This window comes from Apium graveolens, chromosome 4 (genome assembly GCF_009905375.1).
Source record: "Apium graveolens cultivar Ventura chromosome 4, ASM990537v1, whole genome shotgun sequence".
Taxonomy (NCBI): Eukaryota; Viridiplantae; Streptophyta; class Magnoliopsida; order Apiales; family Apiaceae; genus Apium; species Apium graveolens.
In genome coordinates, this window is record NC_133650.1 from 127060309 (window position 1) to 127084214 (window position 23906).

Consider the following 23906-nt stretch of genomic DNA (forward strand, 5'->3'; position numbering starts at 1 on the left):
AAATGTATTGTGTTTTACTGTTTAACGTAACATCACGTATTATTATTTATGGGGCTCAAAACACAAACTTAATTAAAAAAAAATTGAGTGACATGAAAATATTTACATCCGGGGAGTTGTGTCGAATATTACACTACTTTTACAGCAGTAAATATCTGAACCCCTGATTAAACCTCCACTGTGAAGCATCAAAGCCGCCGGAGTAAAAAAAAAAATGATGTTGAGAGCAATCACGCACTTGCGAAAGTCCATATCACAAACCCTAATAAACCCAACTCAACTTTCCTCTTCCCCTGTTTCGTATTCTCAGGCCCGTCTTAGACACCGTGAATCCAAGTCCGACGACTCCAACAAAGACCCAAATACTCCTCCCAAACTTTTCGTTGTCCAGCCCAAACTTCGACCCGGCACCGTTTTGAATTTAAAATTACAAGAAGCTCTAAATCTCGCTAATTCACTTGAAGACCAAAGACATGGTTATTATGATACTCATTTCTCTCATCAAGATTTGCCCTCTCATCTCGTTGTTCAAAATCCTGCTGCCCGCACCACTCGAGCAGGTATACAATATCTTAGAATCTGATAAATCAATATTCGATAGATGATTTTTTTTTCCTAAATCTAACGTAATAGGGACAATGTATTTTTAACTTCGGAATAAAATTGATATTCATTTATCGAAGTTTAATTGTACACATTGTTGTATGCTAATTGTTTGTTTTTTAGTAGTCATTCCTTAGATGTATATAGGACTGCGCTCGGGTGAGAATAGTTTTACGCATTTAGCTAACATTTTGCGGTTTAGTGCTAAAACTGTTTTCACCTGAACGCGAGCCTATGTAATTGATGCAGATTATGAATTTTGTTTTTGTTTGCTAAAGTACGAAATGCATATCTTTTTGTGTGGTTTTAGATACTTATTTTGGACTGGGGACGGTGAATACGGTTAAATGTCATCTAAATGCAGCAGATTCTGAAGTAAGGAGTTTTTTTATCACATTAATTGCGTTTTCCTGTGTTAGATACTTATGTTAAACTTGAGAAAATAGAGCTATGATTGTGTTGTAGGATGGTTTTGATGCTGTATTCGTGAATGCCATTTTAAGTGGGGTTCAGCAGCGAAATCTGGAGGTAAGTTCTGTCCTCGATTTTTTTTCTATTTTTTAAGTAAGCGATTTAAATTGGCTTCACTGAGTTGGTTGTTTGGTAAAAGAGTTGGTTGTTTGGTAAAAGACATGTTTTTTTTGTGCTAATGCTTTATTGAGCAGCAAGCTTGGGGTAAGCCGGTTTTGGACCGTGTCAGTCTCATTATAGAGATATTCCATGCTCATGCCCAGACCAAAGAAGCAAAACTACAGGTCCGTAATATGTGTGCACAGTTAAATTTTCTTTATCTTTGGTCGATATGTGTTTGGATCTCTGGTCATTAAGGAAAATATTGGTTGTACTTTAGGCTGAGTTAGCTGCTCTTATGTATAAGAGAAGCAGGCTTGTTCGTGTACGTGGTCCTGGCGGACGTTCTACATTTGGTGGAGAAATTGAGGTTGTCAGTGCCAGAGGGTATGTTTACATATTTTACAATAGCTAGTATAGTTACGTAGTTGACTGAAACACAAACGCATGACTGTTGCCATAAAATGCTTCTTATGATATCTTAATCGGAATTGGATGCTGCCCATGATCTCATCTTTGCTTAGTAAATGAATCATTAGACTCCTGTCTATCAAGTATCAAGTATAACCTAAACAGATACAGAACAGAACACACTGGCCTGCTTGATAATGAATTTTGAAGGAGGATATAGCTATAATTTAGTAAACTTAACTTATAGTAGTCAGTAAAGAATGGACTTGCATAATCTATTATTCGTCTGAAGCTTACCTTTTAATAGGTAAAAATGGACTTACATAGTCTGTTATTAGTATAATTTTTTTTGGTTTATAAATTGGTATTTCTGTGTGTATTCATGTCTTTATCTTTGATTGTGCTTCTAATTTTTGTATAATCAGTAGTGTATTCAAATCCTAGCTCTTAAAAGCTGGTCGTTATTTCTGCAGACTTTCAACTCTGGTTCTTATATCCCAGTTTTAAAGCTTGCTAATTAATTTCACTGAAAAAATATCTGTCCTAGTTATTTTGAAATAGAGAGAATGAGAATTTATTAAATTGATTAGTGATACTGATTATATAGTTTATTTTTACCACTTTCTCAGGTGTTAGTCATCTCAGAATGTAAAAGTTCTTATGATATCTTCTATCACACTTAGATAGATGTCTGCCCTCCCTAAATAATTACCTCCTTCACCTTTTTAAAATGACAATTTAATGTGCTTTGTTTTATAACCTTATATTGGAATCAGAACTGCTAACCGACAATTCGACATAATTTGTTAACTATGACTATGGTTTAGTAGAATGTTTACTTAATATATATATTACGTTATGCAGGAGAGGAAGTGGTGGGCGTGGTTTTATCAGTGGTGCCGGAGAAACTGAACTTCAGTTACAACGTAGAAGGTTTGTTTATATATACAAAATAAACCTCATTTATTAAGCGTGTGCTGCATTAGTTTCTATCTGAAGGGATGATTATCTTATTACTTATGAGCTTAGGTTGTAGCATACAGTATGATTTGTTGCTTTTCCTTATAGAACTGTAATGTTTTTATTTCAATTTTTCCTTTCAAGGACTAGAGTCTTGATATATAGTATATAATTCTAGTTACCGCAGACAGTCCTAAAATTTAATGGGTATAGTTTTCCTACAGTTTAAGATTTAGTTAAGAATCCTTTTTGGATACAAATCCTTGTATTTGACTATTGGCCATACTGGAAACAGGCAAGGACTAGGATTTCTTGCCCCAACTTCTTATATTCTCAGCTTTTCAAGCGACACGGGATCTTTTAGGAATTCCGTTATTAAAGCGGCAGTAAGAGGATTATAGAAACACGCAAATTAAACACGGGGATCATCTTTAGTTATAATTCCTAAATTTTCCATAAAAAAATCCTAATTTCAACAGTTCGAAGATTAATTCAGATTAGAACCATTTAGTCGGAAATCAATATTTTAAAACTTAATGACAGATGACCAGTCCTTTAGAAAGAAAACCTCTCTCTGTTAGGTGTTGGCATCATTCTACAAGGAAACAACGATTGATCTGTAATTTACATGGTATTATTGATTAGTTACAATCTTCTAAATAGAGAATAGTATATCTTTAATTGTTTGATACATTTTCAAATATGTGGTCTATGTTAAAATGGGCTCCAGGTGGATGATTAATAATTCTAAACTGTGTCTTCGGTAATATAGTATGTTAGACAAGCATAAGGGACAACCACTTGCACTAAAACTTCCTGAACATTACATAGAAATATTAAAATTTGATCAATTTGAAAGTTCAGGACGTAATGACGCAAAATATGTATAGGGCTTTGAATTGCACTCAGTAGCAGGAAATTTGAAGAGCCCGTATATCTCAAATCTGGAAGACCTTTTACACTAAAACTTGTTTTAGCAATCTGAAAGTCGTATCTCCAAAACTTATGCAAACATGAAGCATATATCTGCACATGCACACAATATGATTTACATGAAATGAAGATTCCAAATTAACAACAGAGAGTTTCCGAGTTGGGCATAACTTGAGTGTCTCTTGTAAAGGGTACCATGATCACTGATCCTGAACTCTTACCCTTGAGTCGTGACACCACTTTTTATTATTACCCTCGGCTACAAAATCAGGTCTCGACTTTCTTCTCCTCTCCTCAGGTAGGGCTAGCCTATCTGAAAGAATTGAAAGTCATGCACATATAAGGTGGTAATGGGCTTTGAAATTATTATTTGCCATCTTCTGGAACAGCATATATTTTTAACTAGCATTAAAATCTATACCTTATCTTTGAACAAAAAATTGTACATCCTTATCCCTGTTTTCAGTAGGCAATATGTGTCCCTCCAAAAGCATTACCTCTTAAGATGTTCTCTAAGTTAGTATTAAAGTTATAAATGAATATTGAATACTTGAACTACATGTGAATTCTGTATTCTTTATGAACATCGCATTGATATATTTACTGATACTTCGATATAGTATCTCAAATATAGTTATAGCTTAATGATTTGCACGTGAACTTGGTATCTATCAATCAATTGCAGTAGCTTAATGACTTGCATGTATGCATGATCAGAAAATAGAATTTGAATATAATCTTGAACCGCATCTGATAGGTATCTTTGTTAATGTACATCACATTAACATATCTAGTAGTAGTATTTTGTACATCTGTATATCAATTTTTTTTTTGCAGCTTAATGACTCGAATCTGAGTGTAGTATCTATTAATTGCTTTAGCTCAAAGAATTGTAGTATCTATTAATTGCTTTAGCTCAAAGAATTTGCTTGTATACATATTCTATATTCTTCCTAATTCTACTTCAATTCCAGAATCATAGAACGTCGGAACCAGCTGTTATCTGAGATTAAAGAGGTCCGTCGCACTCGAGCTTTACAACGTGCTTCTCGAAAGAGGCAAGGAGCAGATGGTCAAGACATGGCCACCATAGCTGTTGTTGGGTACACCAATGCTGTAGGTGGAGAACAATTTTATATTTTGTTCTAATTTCACTATTGAAAACAACTTCAGTTTTTTCTTTTCTCTCCAGGGAAAATCTACTTTAGTAAGTGCACTGTCAGACACGTATCTCTACAGCGATGATAGGTAATAACTTTACAGTGTCTCAGTGTGTCACTTAAATTGTTTATATTGCTTTCATTTAAGAATATATTTTGTTCCTTTCAAATCCTTCTGGTTCTCATAAATTTTGTGATCCTTAATATGTAGATTGTTTGCAACAGTTGATCCAAAATTAAGAAGCGTTGTCCTTCCATCAGGGTAATATTAAGTGTTTAAGTCTTTCTTGTTTGCCTCTTTTTTTTTTATCTTTCTGTGGTTGAAGGATGTTGCTAAAAAAATACTTAACTATATTTTATAATAATGATCAGTACTGAATGTTCAGGAGGAAAGTGCTTCTTAGTGACACAGTGGGATTTATATCAGAGTTGCCTGTCCAGGTAACTTGAGAACTGTTGTAGTTTGTGAACTGATTCTTTTCTTATCCTATAAATTTAGTTGTTTATACATTGGTTAACATTTGGATATATTCAAAAAATAGCTTTTACTTGGTTTATTGCTTAGCATTAAAGTGCCTTTTCTTAAAAAAACTACTATTCTTTAAAAGTTTAAAAGGCTATATCTGTCAACTACACATATATAGCTTTTACGAACTTGCTAACAACCTGTATAAAGTGAGGATAAAGATGTCTTTTTGTTAATTACTCTGATGTTTTTGCAGTTAGTAGAAGCGTTTCATGCCACCTTAGAAGAAGTGGTGGAAGCAGACCTACTTGTGGTATGTAGACTTTGTATCAAAATATTTCCCTTTTAGTGGTTTTTATATCTTTCTGAATATTATTTTATGCTTCCTTCTTTGCTCATTTATTTTGTTTGCTACAAATTTTTGACAAAGCAACATCATTTTCCACCGTGTTTTTCTTAGAGTAATTCCTTTCCTGCTAACTGCTAAGTTTTCCATAAGCTCAAATGGGTTGTTTGTCCTATTGCAGCATGTGTTAGATTCAAGTGCTCCAAATCTTGATGAGCATCGGCAAACTGTAATGCAAGTTCTCGAGCAATTAGGAGTGTCGAAGGAGAAACTTCAAAATATGATTGAGGTTTGGAATAAGGTGATATTTCTGTCCTTGTCCTTGGACTGCCTACTTGAGAAAATACGGGGAACCTTGAATATGCATATGAATTAATCACTATGTATACTATCTTCCTCATTTTAATTTTTATACTCTTACTCAGATTGACATCGGAGAAGAGCAAATAGATGGTGATGAAACTGATATAGTCGAAGATGCTGAATTTGAGCATCTATCTGAGGAGGACCAAGCTGATAACAATACTGTTAATGTAGAAGCGTTGTTACAAGGAGATGATGAAGGTGATTACACGGATGGTTGGCTTGCTTCAGAGGATGTACAAGCGACACCGAGTGATAATGATGGTTCATCTTTGGGGTGCAAGAATACAGATGATCTACAAGAAACTTCATGCACAGTCTCTAATAATGATTCTCAGTGTCAACCTGAAAATGTTGGTCCACATGTAAAAACATCTGCCTTGACGGGAGTTGGATTACAAGAATTGCTCGAGCTGATTGATGAGAGATTAGAGGTTCAGAAAGTAGTACATCGAAGCGTCTTTAATTCCAAATGGAGGCCTCCAGATGCAGATGAAGCTGTTGTAGCAGCTGAGCAGTAACATACATCTGTGATATACATGCATAATACCAGCAGAGGTCCAAGATTTTCTTACATGCACAATACTAGCAGAGGTCCAAAATATTCTCAGAAAATATTTTATTCCGCAACAATGCAGCTTATATGATATATCATATAGGCAAGTAATTTTTCTTAGACAGGCTGATATGTTGTTCAACAGGGGGGTTATTGGCAATTTGACCGTTCATCATTTGTATAAGTTTATTCTGGATGTGTATTGTGTCCCATCAGATAGGAATATATTTAAGACTCGAATAGGACATTTGTATGTAACCCTCGCATTGTCACAGGCTTATCCCCATCTGAATAGTTTCAAATATATTTCTATCAAATATTTGAATATGCAAGTCAAAGGAATAAACCATTTTTTTCCTCTGCTACTGGGATATTGTGATTTGTGACCGAGGTTGTATTCTTGAGGCCGAAATATTCCGTTATATGGTCTTGTACAAAACACTATTGTAACTTTGCATTTATCGTACATCTATGTATTTTGCTGTATTAAACTTATTTATTTACATCTACATACATTCATCTCGTTCCTTGTCCACGGAATAAACTATCAGATAATTTAAATGCCAACAAATGAAGTAATGTACTCAGGCAAGAGCTTATATTATTGCCCTAATATTTCAGTTAAATATTATTATTTTGCATATCATTTATAATATATTTGAAGTTAAATAAAGATTAAAATTAAAAGAGAGTGCTCCGAGTAATCATTTTGAGTACCGATTTTTAGAACACTTATATTTATGGAAAATAGCTCCTGTGTAAAGTGCTGAGTTGTGTTGGAAAACGAGAAACAAGCAATCTATATATAGAGATTATTGCTGCAATATATGAGGACGAGGAAACGCATGCATAATTTTTCAAGACAGTGAAAAAAGGATCACAGCCGGCAGAATAGCAGCGTTGATAGTAGATGATGAACTATAACATTTTTGTCTTGCTAGTATCACTTCAGGTACCTCTGTTTCTCTTCTATTTTACGTTCACAGTTCATTTCAGATGGATCAGTAAAAAAAAAATCTGGTAAATCATCAATTTTTTTCAACATTTCTTATATTAATGTTCCCTCTGGCCCTCAGTTTTCTCAAATTGCAGTAATTAATTTGATTAGTTATATGGTAGCTTTTTTTGTGAAATATCTGTATTCTTGCTGTTCTAAATCTCTTTTCTTCAACTTGCTCACGCTTTAGTAATGCAAACAATCATATGCAATTCTCTACCACTTTTAATCCTAATCTCTATTCCGAATCGATGTTATGTTTTTACCAAAATGCAGCACTTTCCTGTTTGTTTTTTTTTGAGCAGATTAGTTTATAACGTGTTGATCATGTAAAAGTTGTGATGCATATGCTCAATCTTCTTTTGTCAAAAGCACTTTATGTTGTGCCCCTCGCAGAAACAGTTTCAGAGAGCCTTTGATTATAATACACATAATTAATATACGCCTGAAATGTCAAACAAACCACGATGCTGTTGCATTTCATTCTTGTAAATAATGATCACTAGCTGCTATCAGACCATCAATGTTGGTAGTCTGACAGATAAGTTTGCTATTACTTATGTTGTTGTGCTAACCTTGTTGATTTGCAATAATGTGCAGTGTGAAATCAGCTCTTCAATTCTAAAGCCATGTCAAGAAGGACAACAAATTCCACGCGACGGTTAACAAGTGGTGGAAGTTCTCTATTTGGTGGATTTTCTCATTCAAAGTCGGCCATTTCTCCTTTGCTATCCGTTGTCCTTGTTTTTCTGGCAAGTAAAATGCTATGTGAAATTCTCTTCTGTTGGTGCATTTAGCATTTACGTATACTCACACAGTCACACAATGTGCTGAACTTCTCATTTCCAGTTACTAATTATTTTCCTTCCTGAAATAGGGTGCAATATTTTTCATTGGTTATTTCTACAAGGATTCAGGTATGTATCTGAAGTCTGAACAAATGAAAATTTTGTTGCTATTGTATGACAAGGTATTTGAAAGATTCTAATATATGGTGTCAAACTTTATACTCAATCCGAGTCCTAAGATCTAGTCATATAAAAGATTGAACTTGAATCAAATCTCATTCATGTAAATGCTTAATATGTTCCCCCCCCCCCTTTATTAATCATTAATAGCAAAGCTGCTTTACAAATTATATCTGTTTCTTCCTTTTCATGTGCTGAACTTGATCCACTATTTTGTCTCAGGTGTCTCTCTCAAAGGAGCTGTTAGTCGAGTAGAAGGTAAAAATTAATAGTTGCACCATGGCTTGATCAACCTAATTCCAAATTACTTTCCACCATCATGCTAATTTTTTAAATGATACATTCGTCATGTTAACTGTGTCGTCGTTCTATCTTTCACACATTACAGTTCCAAGGAGTTATGCAAAAAATTAAAGTTCATCACTCACTAGCATAGCAAGTAAATATTTGCCTGATAATTAAGGAGTTTATGCTAGGAATTAATCTGGAAAGTATTGAAACGTGTTTAGGTGACTTCACTTGCACATTTGACGTTCAGAGTGCTATACCTACCCTTAAGAAAACATACGGTGATAGTATGCACAAAGTTCTGCATGTTGGGCCGGATACTTGCTCAGTTGTCTCCAAGTTGTTGAAAGAAGCGGAAACTGAAGCATGGGGAGTGGAACCATATGACATTGAAGATGCTGGCATAGACTGCAAAAGACTTGTTCACAGAGGCATCGTACGTGTGGCTAACATCAAATTCCCGTTGCCATACAGGGACAAATCATTTTCTCTTGTTATTGTGTCTGATGCAGTGGACTATCTATCTTCGAGATACCTTAACAAGACTCTTCCAGAATTGGCCAGGGTATCGTCTGATGGCCTAGTTTTATTTACAGGTGAGTTGGGACTTTCAACTGGTCTTTCCTTTGTTTCGGTTAATTGCTTAGGAGATGCACCAGTTACATTATCATCAATTATAATCGTAGCCATCTGCATTTCTTCCTGACACATGTAGCTACTCTCGGGCACACACACAATGTGATGGCAATCGGTTATTAGGAAGGTTTGAAATTGTGTTTGAAGTCTGGTTATATCCTTCAATGTTTCACTCACAAATACTAATCGTGAGCAAGCATTTGGCTTATATATGAATTTTTGTATCAAGCACAGGTTTTCCAGGTGACCCTAAAGCTCAGACAACTGAGCCTTCAAGATATGGACGCCCGGTATTCACCATAAACCTGCTATATATTTATTAAGACACAAAGTTATATATTTGAATGAATCGTCTGAAAAGTACATCTTGGAAAATCCATGATTTCTGGCGGAACCCTACAGAATCTAAATCACCCGTGATGTTGATGTTAGGCTAAAAAGCGAAGCACGGCATGGTGGGCGCGGTTTTTTGCTGAGACAAGCTTGGAAGAGAATACTCAGGCGGTTAAAAGGTTTGCGAAAGCTGCAGTCCAAGATAACTATAAACCAGCATGCCAGGTTTTTCAACTCGATTCATACGTGTGACAAATCAAAGATTCATGGTAAATGCTTAATCATACTCCACTTGAATTAGTTTCTGGATAAAATTTTTGAGCACGTAAATACAATATACTTAAATCTTGGCATATTTGTCCCATGTTTGTAAAATATTTGATTTGTTTAATTTATATTATTGTTGATATTAGAAATTATTCAGCAAATAAAACAATGTCAGCTATTGTTTTCAAAAAAAAAACAATGTTCAGCAAAAAATGTATGAAAAAAGTAACAGGTTATCACCAGTAATCCCCACAGGAACACTCCCCTCCCTTAAACGAATGAAATCTGTATGTATCCCTGAGAGTAATCTCTCTTCCTGTTATAGAAGATATCAGCTTAATTGCATTGTGGCAATCTATACATATTCTGAGGTTCTTAATAACTAGTATTGGCTCTCCATCTTTAGTTGACAGTAGTCCCAAAGCTACTGCTAGCTTCTCACTATGATGCCTCAGCCTCATCTCCTTTTCGTCATCCATATTTCCATGATCCTTCACTAAAGTCCATCTCACATCCGGTACATAACCCGCTTGTTTCATTCTATCTGACATCTTCTCCCAGAACAGATAAATATCCTTTATCATTGGATGCGAAATATCTTCTGCTACAAACACATGTACCTTTTTGTTCATCTCAATCCAACTACAACCTGGTTTCTTCTTTACGCCATTATCCCTCATAAGTTTTCTAACTGATGCAACTTCTTCCCATCTGCCAGCACGAGCATACATATTTGCAAGCATGACATATGGGCCTGCATTTAAAGGCTCCAATTGAACGCATTCATTAGCAGCCTTTACTGCTAGTTCTAGATTTCCATGTTTTCTACAAGCGCCGAGCAATGATCCCCAACCAATGGAACCAGGATTGAATGGCATTGACTCAACAAGACTCTCTGCTTCCTTCAGTTTTCCTGCTCGGCCCAAAAGGTCAATCATGCATGAATAGTGTTCTGCATCTGGCACTATATGGAATATATCAGTCATCATTTTAAAATATTTCTGCCCCTCTTCCACCTTTCCCGTGTGGGCACATGCAGAAAGGACGGAAATAAAGGTTATCCTCGTAGGGGATATATCTGTTTTAAGCATTCCCTCAAATAGATTCAGCGACTCCTGTTCAATTCCATGCTGCGCATAACCAGCAATCATTGAGTTCAAAGAGACAGTATTGTGCTCTGGCATCCTATCAAATAATCTTCTTGCATCTTGCAGATTTCCACATTTAGAGTACATAGCAATCAATGCATTGTTCACTGAGATTTGATTTTGACGGATGTCAGATTTTAGCGCCAAAGAGTGAATCTGTTTTCCTTGTAATGGAGATGACAAGTTAGAGCATGCACTAATCACACAAACAAAGCTGCCATCATCAGGACAATGACCAACTCGTTGCATCTGTTTGAAACAAAAGATAGCGTCCTCACAATAGTCTTCATTCTGGGAATACCCAGAAATCATGGTGTTCCATAGTACCAAGTCCGGGTCGTAAATTTCCTGAAACACTTTTCTACAATCTGACATACCACCATGACACTTCGAATATAAATCAATTAGACCACTAGCTACGTGGGAATTCTGATGAAACCCTGTTTTTATCAAATAACCATGAAACTGAACCCCACCACGTAAATCCTGTAAACAGGTAAATGCAGTTAAAACACTAGCTAAAGTAAACATATCAACGTTAAACTCCAACCTAACCATTTCTTGATACAATGCCAACGCTTTCGACCCTTGTCTATGCTGCCCATACGCCACAATCATAGAATTCCAAGACACCTCATCTTTAACCCCCTCCATTCCATAAAAAACCTCCTTGGCTTCATCTAAAAACCCATTCTTACTATAATGCGTAACAAGCGTATTATTCACAGAAGTAAACGAAACAAACCCACACTTCACCGCAAACGAATGCAGCTGACTAATCAACGCAACATCACCACAACACGCAGTGATCACTGCAGAAACAGTAAAACCATCCATATCAATCCCCATATCTCTCATACCCACAAACAACCTGAATGCGGGAACCATATTCCCGCATTCCGCATACGCAGAAATAAGAGTATTATACGAAACAAGATCCGGTTGGGGAATTTGATCGAACAGTTGGTGTGCGATATGAGGTTGTGCCTCTTTCGCATACGCAGCAATGATGGCATTGAAGGAAAACACATTGGGGTCTGAGATGGTGTTGAAGGCTTTACGGGCCGCGTTAAGGCGGCCGCATTTAGAGTAGAGGAGGATGAAATGGTTAGAAAGGTAAGTGGATGGCGGGAAAATGGACTTGAGGTAAAGAGTTTGAAGTGATTTACCAGTTAAAAGGTCTCGTTTGGTAATGCATGTTTTTAGTATGTTTGTGAATTGGTGCAGTGGCAATGCAAATTGACTCATCTAGCGCCAACCTTGGTGAAAAAAGAAACTAGTTTACGAGTTAATAATCAATAATCACATACATAATACACTTATTTTCAATTTATGACTCTGCTAACAAGAAGCACCTAATTTACGGAAATGTCGAGTATCCGAAACTTGTCAATTTCACGCAAGTTAACTGGGGCTGTTTGTCCAAACCCAGGATGTGGAGTTTTCTTTCTGAAATATTCCAATATCTGTATTATACTGAAAAATGAGTTATTCATTTTTTTTTCACGTATTATTTTGACTTTATGATTATGATATTGGCACAGACATCACCTGAATCGCTGGATTTTAAAGTTTTGCAATTACAATTTGAGCGTAGATGAGATTTTAGTATAAAAATACAATCGAATCTATTCTCACGATCATTGTTGGGAATCAGAACTTACCATCAACGATTTATAATTTCATACTTTCATTTTTTTAATTTTTTCCTGAAAGGACTAATATTTTTTTTTTAATAATTTTCAAGTTATATTATTAGTTTGATAAAAAATAATATAACAAAATTTTGAAAACTGCAGTTCTTTTTATAAAATAGAGGTAATGTTTGGAAAAAGCCCATGGAAGAAAGGCCTTAGCTGAGTTTCAACATCTCATGCCCAACATAATATATCTAAAAAATTGGCCCATAATAAGAAAAATAGGTCCTATATATCTTTGAAATAGAAAGTTTAATAAACTTTCAATTTTGCCTCGTTTTTACAAGCTCAATTTTTTTTTGGTAATTGCTACAAGCTCATTTTCACTACCCCTCCTGATCATTGTAGCTGGATAATCCGACTAATCTTGTAAGTTAATAGAAAAAAGTCGTGTAATTTAGTTGTGACATATGACAATTGCGTACAAGACGAGTATGTGTGAAACCATGTTGAAACAAAAATAGAAAGGAAATGATAAATAATAAGCATACGGTGTTGGGCTTGATCTCGGCACAAATAAATTGATTACAGTTTTAACCTATTTTCTCGTAACAATGGTTTTTTTTTTTGTAATGCTAGGATACAAAAATAAAAATCTTGGTAATACTTTTATCGTCATATAAAATTGACAAGACACCATATAGGAGGGTATTTTTTTTTTTGGTCTTTCTATAATCTCCGATGGATAGTTGACGAAAATTATTAACTCCGATGAGCACATTGTCGGATTGGATAAGTAATCGACGAAGATCACCATCATGCATTTATATGCTCCATTCATACAATACAAGCTTTATGACCCCGACGGCATGTATACACTAATATTTATGATTCTGGTTCCACGTATGAATTTATTACTCACTTCATCCCATTTTAATAGTCCATTTTGTTAAATAAAAATTTCTCAAAATATTTGTCATGTTTTTTAACACATTCAATTTTTTTAGTTTCAATATTAACTAAAATATCATATTCATAAATGTTCTTGTATAGAAATTCAAAATTCACATTATTTTATAATTTTTGTGTTTGTATATAAACACGTGTATATTTACTTTTTTGTTGAAATATGTGTAATTAATGTAATCTGTAAAAACTAAGTTGTATTTTTGTGTGAAAACGAAAAAATGGACATTATATCTTCTATTTATTAATATGTACTACTCCCTCCGTCCAAATTTATTTGTATTGTTTGACTTTTTCCAGTCAAATTGACCGGATTTTGACCAAAATTTTCAAATAGTACGTTATCGAAAATATTTATAAATATTATATCATCAGAAAGTATATTTAATCTACTTTGATATGTATTTTTGAGTTTTTCAAAATAATGAAAAATTAAATTTTTATTTACGGTCAAAATTGAATCAATTTGAAACATCAAAATTCAAATAAGACAGATAAATTGGGAGGGAGGAAGTAGTATATAATCCGTGCGGTGCACGGTTGTTTTTATCATTATATATTATAAATTCAAATTTTAATATGTTGTTGGTAGGATTGGATCGAAACTTATACCTTTTAAAAAAATACTATTTTTTTTATAATTTTAATATGTTACTATCATGATTCAAACCTTATATCTGTTGAATGATACTAATTTAAATATGAAATGTTAGAAGAGAATTTGAAGAATACAATGATCCGGTTGAATTGTAAAAGACTTATGGCAGTCACAAGTAGCTAGCTCAAGTCGCGCGGCAAGTTGTTTTATGTACAGAAAGAAGACAAGTTGCTAAGTAGCTAGCATTTCATACATACACGTATATGTTTCAATCTAATACCATCAAGTTGGGCTAAAGTGTAACTTTCGTTGACCTTTTTCACCAAATTGGCTTTGGCTGCGCCGAGTTGATATTATACATACCGAATATTCTCCGTATAATTTAATTTTATATCATTTTTTAAATATGGGGCATATATTTTAAGATAAATTTAAGGTATATTTTAATAACTTTTTTCAAATTTTGTATTTAATTTTTATATGAAAAATGCTTGATAAATAAAATATAAAATTAAACTTTAAATAAATGTTAAAATACATGCCAAAACTCCATCCCTAATATACAATACTCAAGGAGAGCGAGGAATATAAGATGTAGCATTGGTCTGGAGGGAAGTGGCGATTAGGGGGAGCCCACATAATTGAAGAGGAAGGAAGCAGATGGTCCAGGTATAGGCATGTTGTTGTCTCCTCGTAAAATAAGAGAAGCATTGCATGGGCTAACGTGAGCGTCATGTTAGTTGTTAGTTACCATTCACCATTCACGAGTCACGACCCGACCCTCTCCTTTTTTTTATGGTCCCTTTTCATGGCCGTCTCTATATATGTGCAAGCTTAAGCTTAATTTTGTTTATAGCAACATATAAAACAAACAAAACCTACAATTCTATTGGTAGGGACGGACTTTTATAACTAAAGTCTTCCACATGCACCATTGACCCTCCTCCTACTACAACTACAAACCACGTGCCTCCCCTCCCACTTCTCATATTGTTCAACTTAATCTCAACATTAATGCTGTTTCTTTCTACTTGTTGTTTATCTGTGTTAGTATGCTTATATTACACCACAAAACATTATTAAAACTACTTAGCTTGGTTTCGAAACTTCAAATATCTCATGTTCCCCAACTCCCACCAAAACTTACATATATATATGAACATTTTTGATTTTAAGATTTTAAAAAAATAAGTACTATTTCTTGAAAAAATTATCTTAGTAATTAATTTGAAATGAATTTTAAATGTTCAATTCTGAACTCTCCCATGTATTATATATATAATTTTTAATGTAAATTTTGTTGAATGACTCTAAACTCTGTTATGTATTTTATAATTTTCAATGTAAATTTTGTGTTGGTTACTAGAACGGATATGTTTACCTTAATAGCTACAAAAATATAATATATTTGGCAGTATTTGTGAGGTAACAGTTCTCATAGCATCAGTATCTAGTCCCACCTGGCCCTTTCACGCTAAATCAAAATAACCTATCAAATGATGTTCACAACAATTAGAGACCTAGTGTATGCCATGTTTTTTAGAACGGTGACATTTAAATAACAGCAGGGCCATCGCATTCAAATACCAGTACTATCCACTAAATCCAATTATCACTCCAGACTTTAATGAATTTTGTCTTGCGTATTCAATCATTGATCAACTCAATATGCAGATCTTATGTTACCTTAATGATTCGATGTGATTCTAGCGTATGATTAGAGCTCTTGAGTTGTCCCATCTTCGTATTTAAAAATTTGAATTAATCTCAACCCCATAATGCAATTTGTTTCTGTTTTTTTTATACTAAATACTAGTTTTATGATGCACGGATTTTCATTAATATTTTTATATTATTTAAAATTATAATTAAAAATTTGGATCATTATCTTATTAGTATATTTATAAATAATAATATAAATATTTTTTGTTGGTTGTATTCAAACCTAAATATTGGATATTGTATAAATAATAATATAAATATTTATTTTTGGTGGTTCGAACCCGTGAGTTTTAGTAGTGTATAAATAATAATATAAACATTAATTGTTGGCTGGCGGGGTTCGAACATAAGAGTTTGAATAATATATATTTTTCTAGTGTTTGAATCTCACGTTCCTGATCACTTAATTAAAAAGATCTGACAATATTTGTTGTTGGCCAAGTTCGAACCTGAATATTGGGTATTATATAAATAATAATATAAATATTTACATTCTTTTAGTATTTGACTCTAACTGTCCTAATCACTTCATTAAAAAGATACGGTCATAAATGGGGATAACCAAAGCAACAAAAAAAACATACCAAATTATACCCAATTCCGGCATATTGTTTTTAATATTATATAATTTTTGAATTTAATTTTAAGTGAAAATTTGAAGCTGTGAAATTTATTTATTAGAAAGTTTTAATAATATAATTTGATAATAATTTTAAATATACACGTGTATAATTTAGTGATATTTTAGTTTTTAAAAAATAAGACTAATTGAAAAATAAAATTTTATTGATATTTATCGGTGTGTTTATAAAATATAATTATGTTTTAATTAAAAGGTAAATTATAACTTACATCAATAATATACAAATTATATTATACTGACCAGATCCATCTAATTATATTGAGATTAATTTTATTTTTAATATGTTTAATTTTAGTATAGAACAATACTATACATTATTTTATTTTAACCTTATGCTCGTTATATCAACCAACTAATTATATATATATATAAATATATTTTAGCTCTGAGTAAATATTATTTTGTTTTAAACTAAATAGAATTTTTTTAGGATGATGACATTGTATCAACCAACTTATTATATTTTCAAATTTTATTTTTATTTTAGCCCAGTTCAGTAACTATGTTTTTAGCTTGAGGGGTAATATTTATTATTTTTTTAACATGAAATAGTAAATCTTGGTTTTAGCATCAGGTCCGTTATATGAAGCAAATCTAGCTAATTATATTTTTATTTTTTTCGAAAAATAATTATATTTAGTTTTTGTTTAATTTTATTTTAGTCCACGGTATATAGGTAAAAAATATTTTCTTTTAGACCGAATGGATAATATAATTAATTTTATTTTAGCCTGATGACATTAAATTAGCTAACCGAATTTTCTTTTAAATATTTATTTTTGTTTTTGCCCGTTAATTATTTTATTTTAGCATAGTGATATTATATCGATCAAATGAATTTTCTTTTAAATTCTTATTATTCTTTATTATTTTGTTTTAGTCCGAAACTACAAATCCAACTAACTCTATGTAGTTTATTTTTAATTTTTATTTCAGGTTAGATCAATTATATAATTTTGTTTAACCCGGCCCTCGTGAATATTATATATTATTTTATTTAAACCAAGTTCATTAGACATATTATAATTTTATTTTTATCTATATAATTCTATTGTAAATCTTAATCTATTTATAAGAGTGTTTTATTTAAATATTGATATAATTATTGTGACCAGACCAGACCGACTACCGATCAAACTTTCATTCTTAATTTATTTATTTAGAGTATTTTATTTAAAATATTGCTATAATTATGGTGACCATACCGACTAACAACCAAACTCTCATTTTTTCGTTTTTAATATAATAGTATAGATGCGACCTTTATTTCAAAAATATTTTTAAAAATTATTGCCATTTACTTGAACCCCCTTTCATGCAGTCTAATTGATTTATTGGCGCAACTGAAACTGATTCTAATATATTATAATAAGATTAATACAAGGGTATAAAATTGGGTAAACAAAAATTATAATAACATGATATGACATTATAAAATATTTATATTTAATTGAGTACAATAAATATGACGGGTGTTGGTTTGTATTCAATTTTATATATCTAGCATTTTTTCCAAATAATTATCAGCGTCAAATGGAATATTAGGATTTATTAAACCTATTACTCCCGGAAAAAGTGACAAAAGATTTACGGCAAGTGAAAACTGCAAAACTTAATTAAAATAATTAATAAAAATATTAATAAGTAAGAAAATACATTTTAAACGTAAGAAAGTTCTAAATATTAATAAAAATCAGGAAATATAGTAAATACAATTAAAATAAGTAAATTTCAAATTTACGGAATGTATTAAAATTCATGAAAAACGTCCTAATAATATCCGCGTTGGTACAAATTAACTAGAAAATAATTGAACTATGTCAAATCATCGTTATCACTTTCATCGTCAATGTTCAAGTCTTCATTTTGATTTTCTTTATTTCTCGCATTTTTTCTTCTTCATAGTCATCCACGAAATGATTATTTTCAAACATTATCAAGTCAATAAAGAAATTTATCTGATCATCAACGACCACTCTTTCAACATGTGAAGATGAAGCATTTGATTCTTCATTTTGAAAAGCGTCATCGTTGAATATATTTTCTTCTCTAGATGTCACGCTTTCATCGACTTGCCGGCTCTTTGTTGTTAGGATAGTATACCATGATGACTTTGGATTTGCAATATTTGGGGCGTAAAATACTTGATGAGCTTGGCTAGCCAACACAAACACATCTTCGGCATTTAGCTTCGATTTTAAATCTACGGTTGTCATCCGATTTCTATCAAGATATGTCAAACCAATGATATTTGAAGACGACAATTTCATGCCCATTGCGATATCGAAGCTTTAGAACTTCTTGAGTCTCCTGTAAATTTTTCATGACTTTCTTTGCAAGAAGTCCCTACAATTTAAAATGTGTCAAAATTGGATTTATACATAATGAAGACCAAATTCAACTTAAATTTTATGATTATATAAAATTTCTCACCAATTACAACTACACCGGAATTTGATGATGTGAGCTCATTAGAATTTGTACAAGAAAAATTATAACCATTGCACTTGCATGTTTAATAAGATTCAACTTTATAAATAGGTCCTCTTATTAAATCTATATATTTGTCCTTGAGCTCTCTATCATATTGTACCTAAAATATTGTACATAACAAAAATTACACAAGTGCATGAATAAGCTTATGTGTATATGTATATATATATATATATATTTGCACACATATAAAAATATACACACATATATATATTTAAAATTTACACTTCTTTTAAACCAATCCAAAAAATTCTCTTTTTGAAACTGATCTCTTTCGGCATCAATGCAGTGCGGGTATTATTTTTGCACCAACCTATGAAATCCACTAAATATTAAATTAGATTAGTAAATTGAATTAGAAAGTTATCATGTTTGTGTAAAGATGGTCAAAATAAATATCTCACCGCAAATATTTTCCAACCTCGGGTGAGTTGATAAGAACATAGTATGTTACAAGTCTATGTTAATCATCACTCGAGGTTCTATCTCTATTTCGTAGACCGGGTAGCGTTGGATATGTGTAAACTTCCAACAAATTAGGATCATGAGATTGTTGGGGTGCCTCATTTCGACGAAGTCGATTGTGCATGGTTGCAATTTTAGAATCAAAGTATAATAAGCAAAAGTGTACACCCTCCTCCTCAATATATCGTTCGGCTATTGAACCCTCGACTCGAGCTTTGTTTCTAATTTTCAACTTCAAAATGTGCAAATATCTTTCAAAAAAATACATCCATCAAAAATTACACGGGCCACCCAATTTACACTCCGTAGCCAAATGTAGTGGCAAATGCTCCATCGGATAAAAAAAACTTGGAGTGTACATGACATCAAGTTTTGACATGATTCTCTTTTTGTTGTTCTCCATTTTTTCCAAATTATTGTACTTTAGATTTGCAAAACATAAATCTTGGAAGAAGTTAGACAACTCAATAAGGACATCCGCCACATGCCTAGGTAGTAATTCACGGCAAACCATAGGCAACAATTTTTGCATAATAATATGACAATCATGCGACTTCATTCCGTGAATAGATTTTGTTTCAAAATTCACACACCTGGATATATTATAGGCATACCCATTAGGAAGCTGAAGTGTGTAAATTCACCTAAACAACTTAAGAAGTTGATCCCTAGAAAGCACATATGGGGCATTTGGCATTGTACCATCATCTTGAATCCACAATTCATGATGCACACGTAGTTCTTTACAATCTTCTCTTCTTTTTCTATTGTCTTTCGTTTTCTTAGTGTCACCAATCATTGTAAAAAATATGTTCTCAAAAACATTTTTTTCGGAATGCATGACATCAATGGTGTGACGAAGAGTGAGTGTCTCCCAATATGGAAGCTCAAAAAATGGAGAAAAGTGAGTCCAATTATGTGTCACGCCATAGTCCCTCGGTTTTCTCCAAGATATCTTTCCTGAAGGAGGAAACTCCATATCCTCACAAAGACTCCTTACTAGTGATCCTGGATAACGACATGTAATTGAATGTGCTTCGGTTCTTCCAAACTTTGTAATCCTTCTCAACGGGTCATCCGGTTCTAAGAAATATCGAGCAGTGCCATAAAAACTAGGCTTACCATCATGCTTTAGTTGATTGGCTTTTACTTGTCCCATACAAACATGACATGCCAACTTCCCCTTTGTGGACCACCCACTAAGCATTCCAAGTGCAGGAAAGTCACTAATTGTCCACATTAATTCCTCCTTCATCACAAAATTTTTACAGGAAAACCTATCATAAGTTTCTGCTCCGGTGCGCCATAATATTTTCAATTCATCAATTAATGGTCGGAGGTAAACATGAAGATCTTTTGTTGGATCATTCGGCCCAGGAATCAGGAGAGGCATAAACATGTAGGGATCATTCGCGGACATAGATGGAGGAAGGTTGTAAACTACTACAACCATAGGCCAAATAATATACTCCCTAGCGTGTGAATCACGGAAGGGGTCAAATCCATCACTAGAAGTCTGACATTCCGAATCTCTTTCGAAAAGTTTGGAAATCTACGATCAAATTGTTTCCACTCATCTCCATCCACCGGATGACATAATTGACCATCAACTTTGACCCTGTTGTGGTGCCACCTCATATCTTCTGTTGTCTTCTTATTCATGAATAAACGCTGCAACCTTTGGGTAAGAGGAAAGTATCGCAAGATCTTTCGTGGGATTTTTTTTAGATCCTTTTGCTCCTTGTATCGACTTGTAATGCATATATCATAATGTGTCTTGTTGCTATTTTCTTTATAAGACAACATGCAATCATTCTCGCAAGCATCAATTTTTTCATATTTCATATGCAATCCTCTTATCATCGTTCGCACGTCATAGTAGTTCCGAGGCAATTTATGATCAACGGGTAATACCGATCCAATAAGGTGAATTAACTTATCAAAGTCATTATTAGTACAATTATGCTTGTGTTTCCAATGAAGTAGCTTGTTAACAAATGACTATGTTATGAAATTCGGATTGTTTGGATATATTGGCTTAGAAGCATTGTCCACCATCTCGTAAAATTCTTTTGCTTTTGCATTTGGTTTTTCCTCAAAATTCTCAAAATGTCGATTTGCATCTGCAAAATCTCTTAGAATATCACGAGCATCATACATATCCTCATCACTATAATGAATATTATGAGAACTTGTATTGGTATCACCTCGAGGCATATCCCTCTCCCCATGCAAATCCCATATAGTATACCATTGCATAATACCATTAAGGTATAAATCAACTTTCACTGCACTAAGATACTTGAAGTACTTATTTACACAATCGTTACGTGGACATCTTATTAGCCATCCATCTCTAGGATCGAGATGATCACATGCAAATTTAATAAAATCATCCACACCATTTTTGTACTCTTTCTGTTAAATACTTCAAATCGTTGTACCGATTACGACCAACCCAACGACGATCGGATGTCATCTACAAATTATACATACGTGATGTGAATTGAATGCAAATTAACATAAATGTAAATAGATCATAAATAATCAATTTATATTAAACAAATCGATAAATTGGTTACCATTATAATTTACATTAATACTCACCATAAAAGTTCAATTAAGTATAATCATGGTTCATAACTAATAATAACATTAATTTCATCAACAAATTAAGAATCCCCAACAATACATATACATGTGTACAACCAAATAATAGTTCCATACTATATTAAGAAAGTAAAATTAATTAAATGCAAAAGTTAAGGAATGAAACTTACTTGATGATTAATTAGATCTCATGAAAAAAGAGGACAAAGGGTGGAGTTATGGTGGACAAAGGGTGGAGTTATGGTGGAAGAAGGCAAAATGAGAGGAGAAAGTTTAGTAAAGAAAGGAAGGTTTAGAAAAGAAGCATAGGGTATCAGATCTGAAATGAGTAGATTTGACCGAGGGTGGTCATAATTATAAATATGACCGCGTCGGTCATATTTGTAAATTCGACCAAAGCAACGCTAAGGCAGTCAAATTTAATACATTATTAAAATTTGTCTAAAAAATAGTTATCAACAAAATTGACCGGTGACAGTCAAACTTAGTTATGACCGACTTGAGTCAAATTTGGTTCCTGATAATTTCTCTTAGTTTTTGCGGGAATTTTGGCGCCATTTTTTTATGACCAAGCCTAAATATGACCGACCTCGGTCATATTTGTGCCGCTTAATTTTGGCCGCCATGGCGGGATATTTTCCTCCATTTTTTGGCAATGTTAAAAAACTAAATATGATCGATTAAATGTGACCGATAATAAAATTGACTTTCATCGGTTATATTTAATTCTTGACCAGGTTTAGAATGCCGGTTGACATTAAATTTGACCGCCGGCAGTCAAATTTAAGTCTGACCATTATATATGTAAGTTGACCATAAATATGACCTTACCCTTATTTTCTTTGAAGTGTATGTTACATTATAAGATTGTTTATATATGATAGAAAATCTTAAAATGAAATAAAACACATCCTAAATAAAAATAAATAATTATTATAAAGGAACGTGATCATGCAGTATTTAGCATGATCATGCAGATTCTCTAACCCTCCAAAAAATGTTACTCGTCCTTTGGTATGATCCTGCCATGCGACTGTGTGATTATACATTCGTTTCACTCGGTAACATGATCATGCAATCCTTTTGCTTGTGCACTTTTTTCAATTCACCTTACCATCGATTAGCACCGAAACCCTCCTACATTAATAGGATATAATTATTTTATCTATAGGATTAATTTTGATGAAATTAGTTATTACTGTATTATTATTCCGAAATTATAATCACATGAAACAAATATGAATCTAATTTCTCCAACTGTATGTCTGTTTTAGCCGGCGCGGTCAACTAGAGCAATATATAGATGTAGGCAAATCAGGTGGCTAACATTAGTGGTATAACCGGTAATACAAATAATTTAAAATTTAACCATTTAAAGTGAAGAACAAGTATATGCACTTTCGGATCCCTATGTCCCAGTTGTAAGATTGTGCTTATTCTCTCACACACACACATACTCCATAATAAAACTTACAGGCTAGTAGTGAAAAAATAGATTAGACAAGTGTTGGGTGCAGTTCTGTTGGGCTTTTAATCAAGACTGTTGGGCTATCAAGACTGCTGGGCTTGTTTTATTTTAATTGCTGAATAAATAATAGATAGATTTATCAGATATAGTCGTGTGACTTAGTCATGCACGTAGTTGAGTAGTTTTAGGAAGCGTTTGAATTAGTAGCAGTACTGGAGTAATAGTAGGAACGTTTTCAGTTTTTTTCTGCACCACCTTCCTGGTTGGTTTCTATTATTTATGTATTGCAGTTTCTTTTA

The 23906-nt window shown here is 33.1% G+C and overlaps 3 protein-coding genes across 5 annotated transcripts; 2 read left to right on the plus strand and 1 right to left on the minus strand.

The window, feature by feature from the left end:
- The first annotated feature begins 134 nt into the window (after nucleotides 1–134).
- On the plus strand, nucleotides 135–6860 carry LOC141719597 (GTP-binding protein At3g49725, chloroplastic). 2 transcript variants are annotated; one of them, XM_074521974.1, is made up of 13 exons: nucleotides 135–560; nucleotides 914–978; nucleotides 1069–1131; nucleotides 1269–1358; nucleotides 1454–1560; nucleotides 2449–2517; nucleotides 4452–4580; nucleotides 4651–4725; nucleotides 4849–4899; nucleotides 5024–5078; nucleotides 5360–5416; nucleotides 5631–5750; nucleotides 5875–6860. In XM_074521974.1, exons 1-13 carry the CDS (start codon nucleotides 215–217, stop codon nucleotides 6331–6333), a joined length of 1686 nt encoding a protein of 561 aa, XP_074378075.1. In that variant the 5' UTR covers nucleotides 135–214; the 3' UTR covers nucleotides 6334–6860. The 2 variants fall into 2 exon arrangements, with proteins under 2 accessions (XP_074378075.1, XP_074378076.1); XM_074521975.1 differs by having other exon boundaries at nucleotides 139–560; nucleotides 4452–4593; nucleotides 4670–4725.
- Nucleotides 6861–8247: 1387 nt separating this feature from the next.
- LOC141719600 (putative pectin methylesterase CGR3) lies at nucleotides 8248–9945 on the plus strand. 2 transcript variants are annotated; one of them, XM_074521979.1, is made up of 5 exons: nucleotides 8248–8282; nucleotides 8556–8591; nucleotides 8843–9217; nucleotides 9492–9547; nucleotides 9690–9945. In XM_074521979.1, the coding sequence occupies exons 3-5, from the start codon at nucleotides 8911–8913 to the stop codon at nucleotides 9840–9842; spliced, it is 516 nt and encodes a 171-aa protein (XP_074378080.1). In that variant the 5' UTR covers nucleotides 8248–8282; nucleotides 8556–8591; nucleotides 8843–8910; the 3' UTR covers nucleotides 9843–9945. The 2 variants fall into 2 exon arrangements, with proteins under 2 accessions (XP_074378080.1, XP_074378079.1); XM_074521978.1 differs by lacking the exons at nucleotides 8248–8282; nucleotides 8556–8591 and having other exon boundaries at nucleotides 8701–9217.
- A 71-nt stretch (nucleotides 9946–10016) lies between these two features.
- On the minus strand, nucleotides 10017–12406 carry LOC141719599 (pentatricopeptide repeat-containing protein At3g49710). Its single transcript, XM_074521977.1, has one exon. The coding sequence runs from the start codon at nucleotides 12251–12253 to the stop codon at nucleotides 10094–10096; it is 2160 nt and encodes a 719-aa protein (XP_074378078.1). The 5' UTR covers nucleotides 12254–12406; the 3' UTR covers nucleotides 10017–10093.
- Nucleotides 12407–23906: the final 11500 nt, after the last annotated feature.

What these genes read in the sequence shown, in the direction of transcription:
- LOC141719599 (XM_074521977.1), bottom strand. Translation starts at nt 12,253, where the DNA reads ATGAGTCAATTTGCATTGCCACTGCACCAATTCACAAACATACTAAAA.
- LOC141719600 (XM_074521978.1), top strand. Translation starts at nt 8,803, where the DNA reads ATGCTAGGAATTAATCTGGAAAGTATTGAAACGTGTTTAGGTGACTTC. An exon ending in TGGCCTAGTTTTATTTACAG is followed by an intron (nt 9,218 to 9,491) that starts GTGAGTTGGGAC and finishes TATCAAGCACAG; the next exon opens with GTTTTCCAGGTGACCCTAAA. An exon ending in CTTCAAGATATGGACGCCCG is followed by an intron (nt 9,548 to 9,689) that starts GTATTCACCATA and finishes TGTTGATGTTAG; the next exon opens with GCTAAAAAGCGAAGCACGGC.
- LOC141719597 (XM_074521974.1), top strand. Translation starts at nt 215, where the DNA reads ATGATGTTGAGAGCAATCACGCACTTGCGAAAGTCCATATCACAAACC. An exon ending in CTTCAGTTACAACGTAGAAG is followed by an intron (nt 2,518 to 4,451) that starts GTTTGTTTATAT and finishes CTTCAATTCCAG; the next exon opens with AATCATAGAACGTCGGAACC. An exon ending in AGCGTTGTCCTTCCATCAGG is followed by an intron (nt 4,900 to 5,023) that starts GTAATATTAAGT and finishes CTGAATGTTCAG; the next exon opens with GAGGAAAGTGCTTCTTAGTG.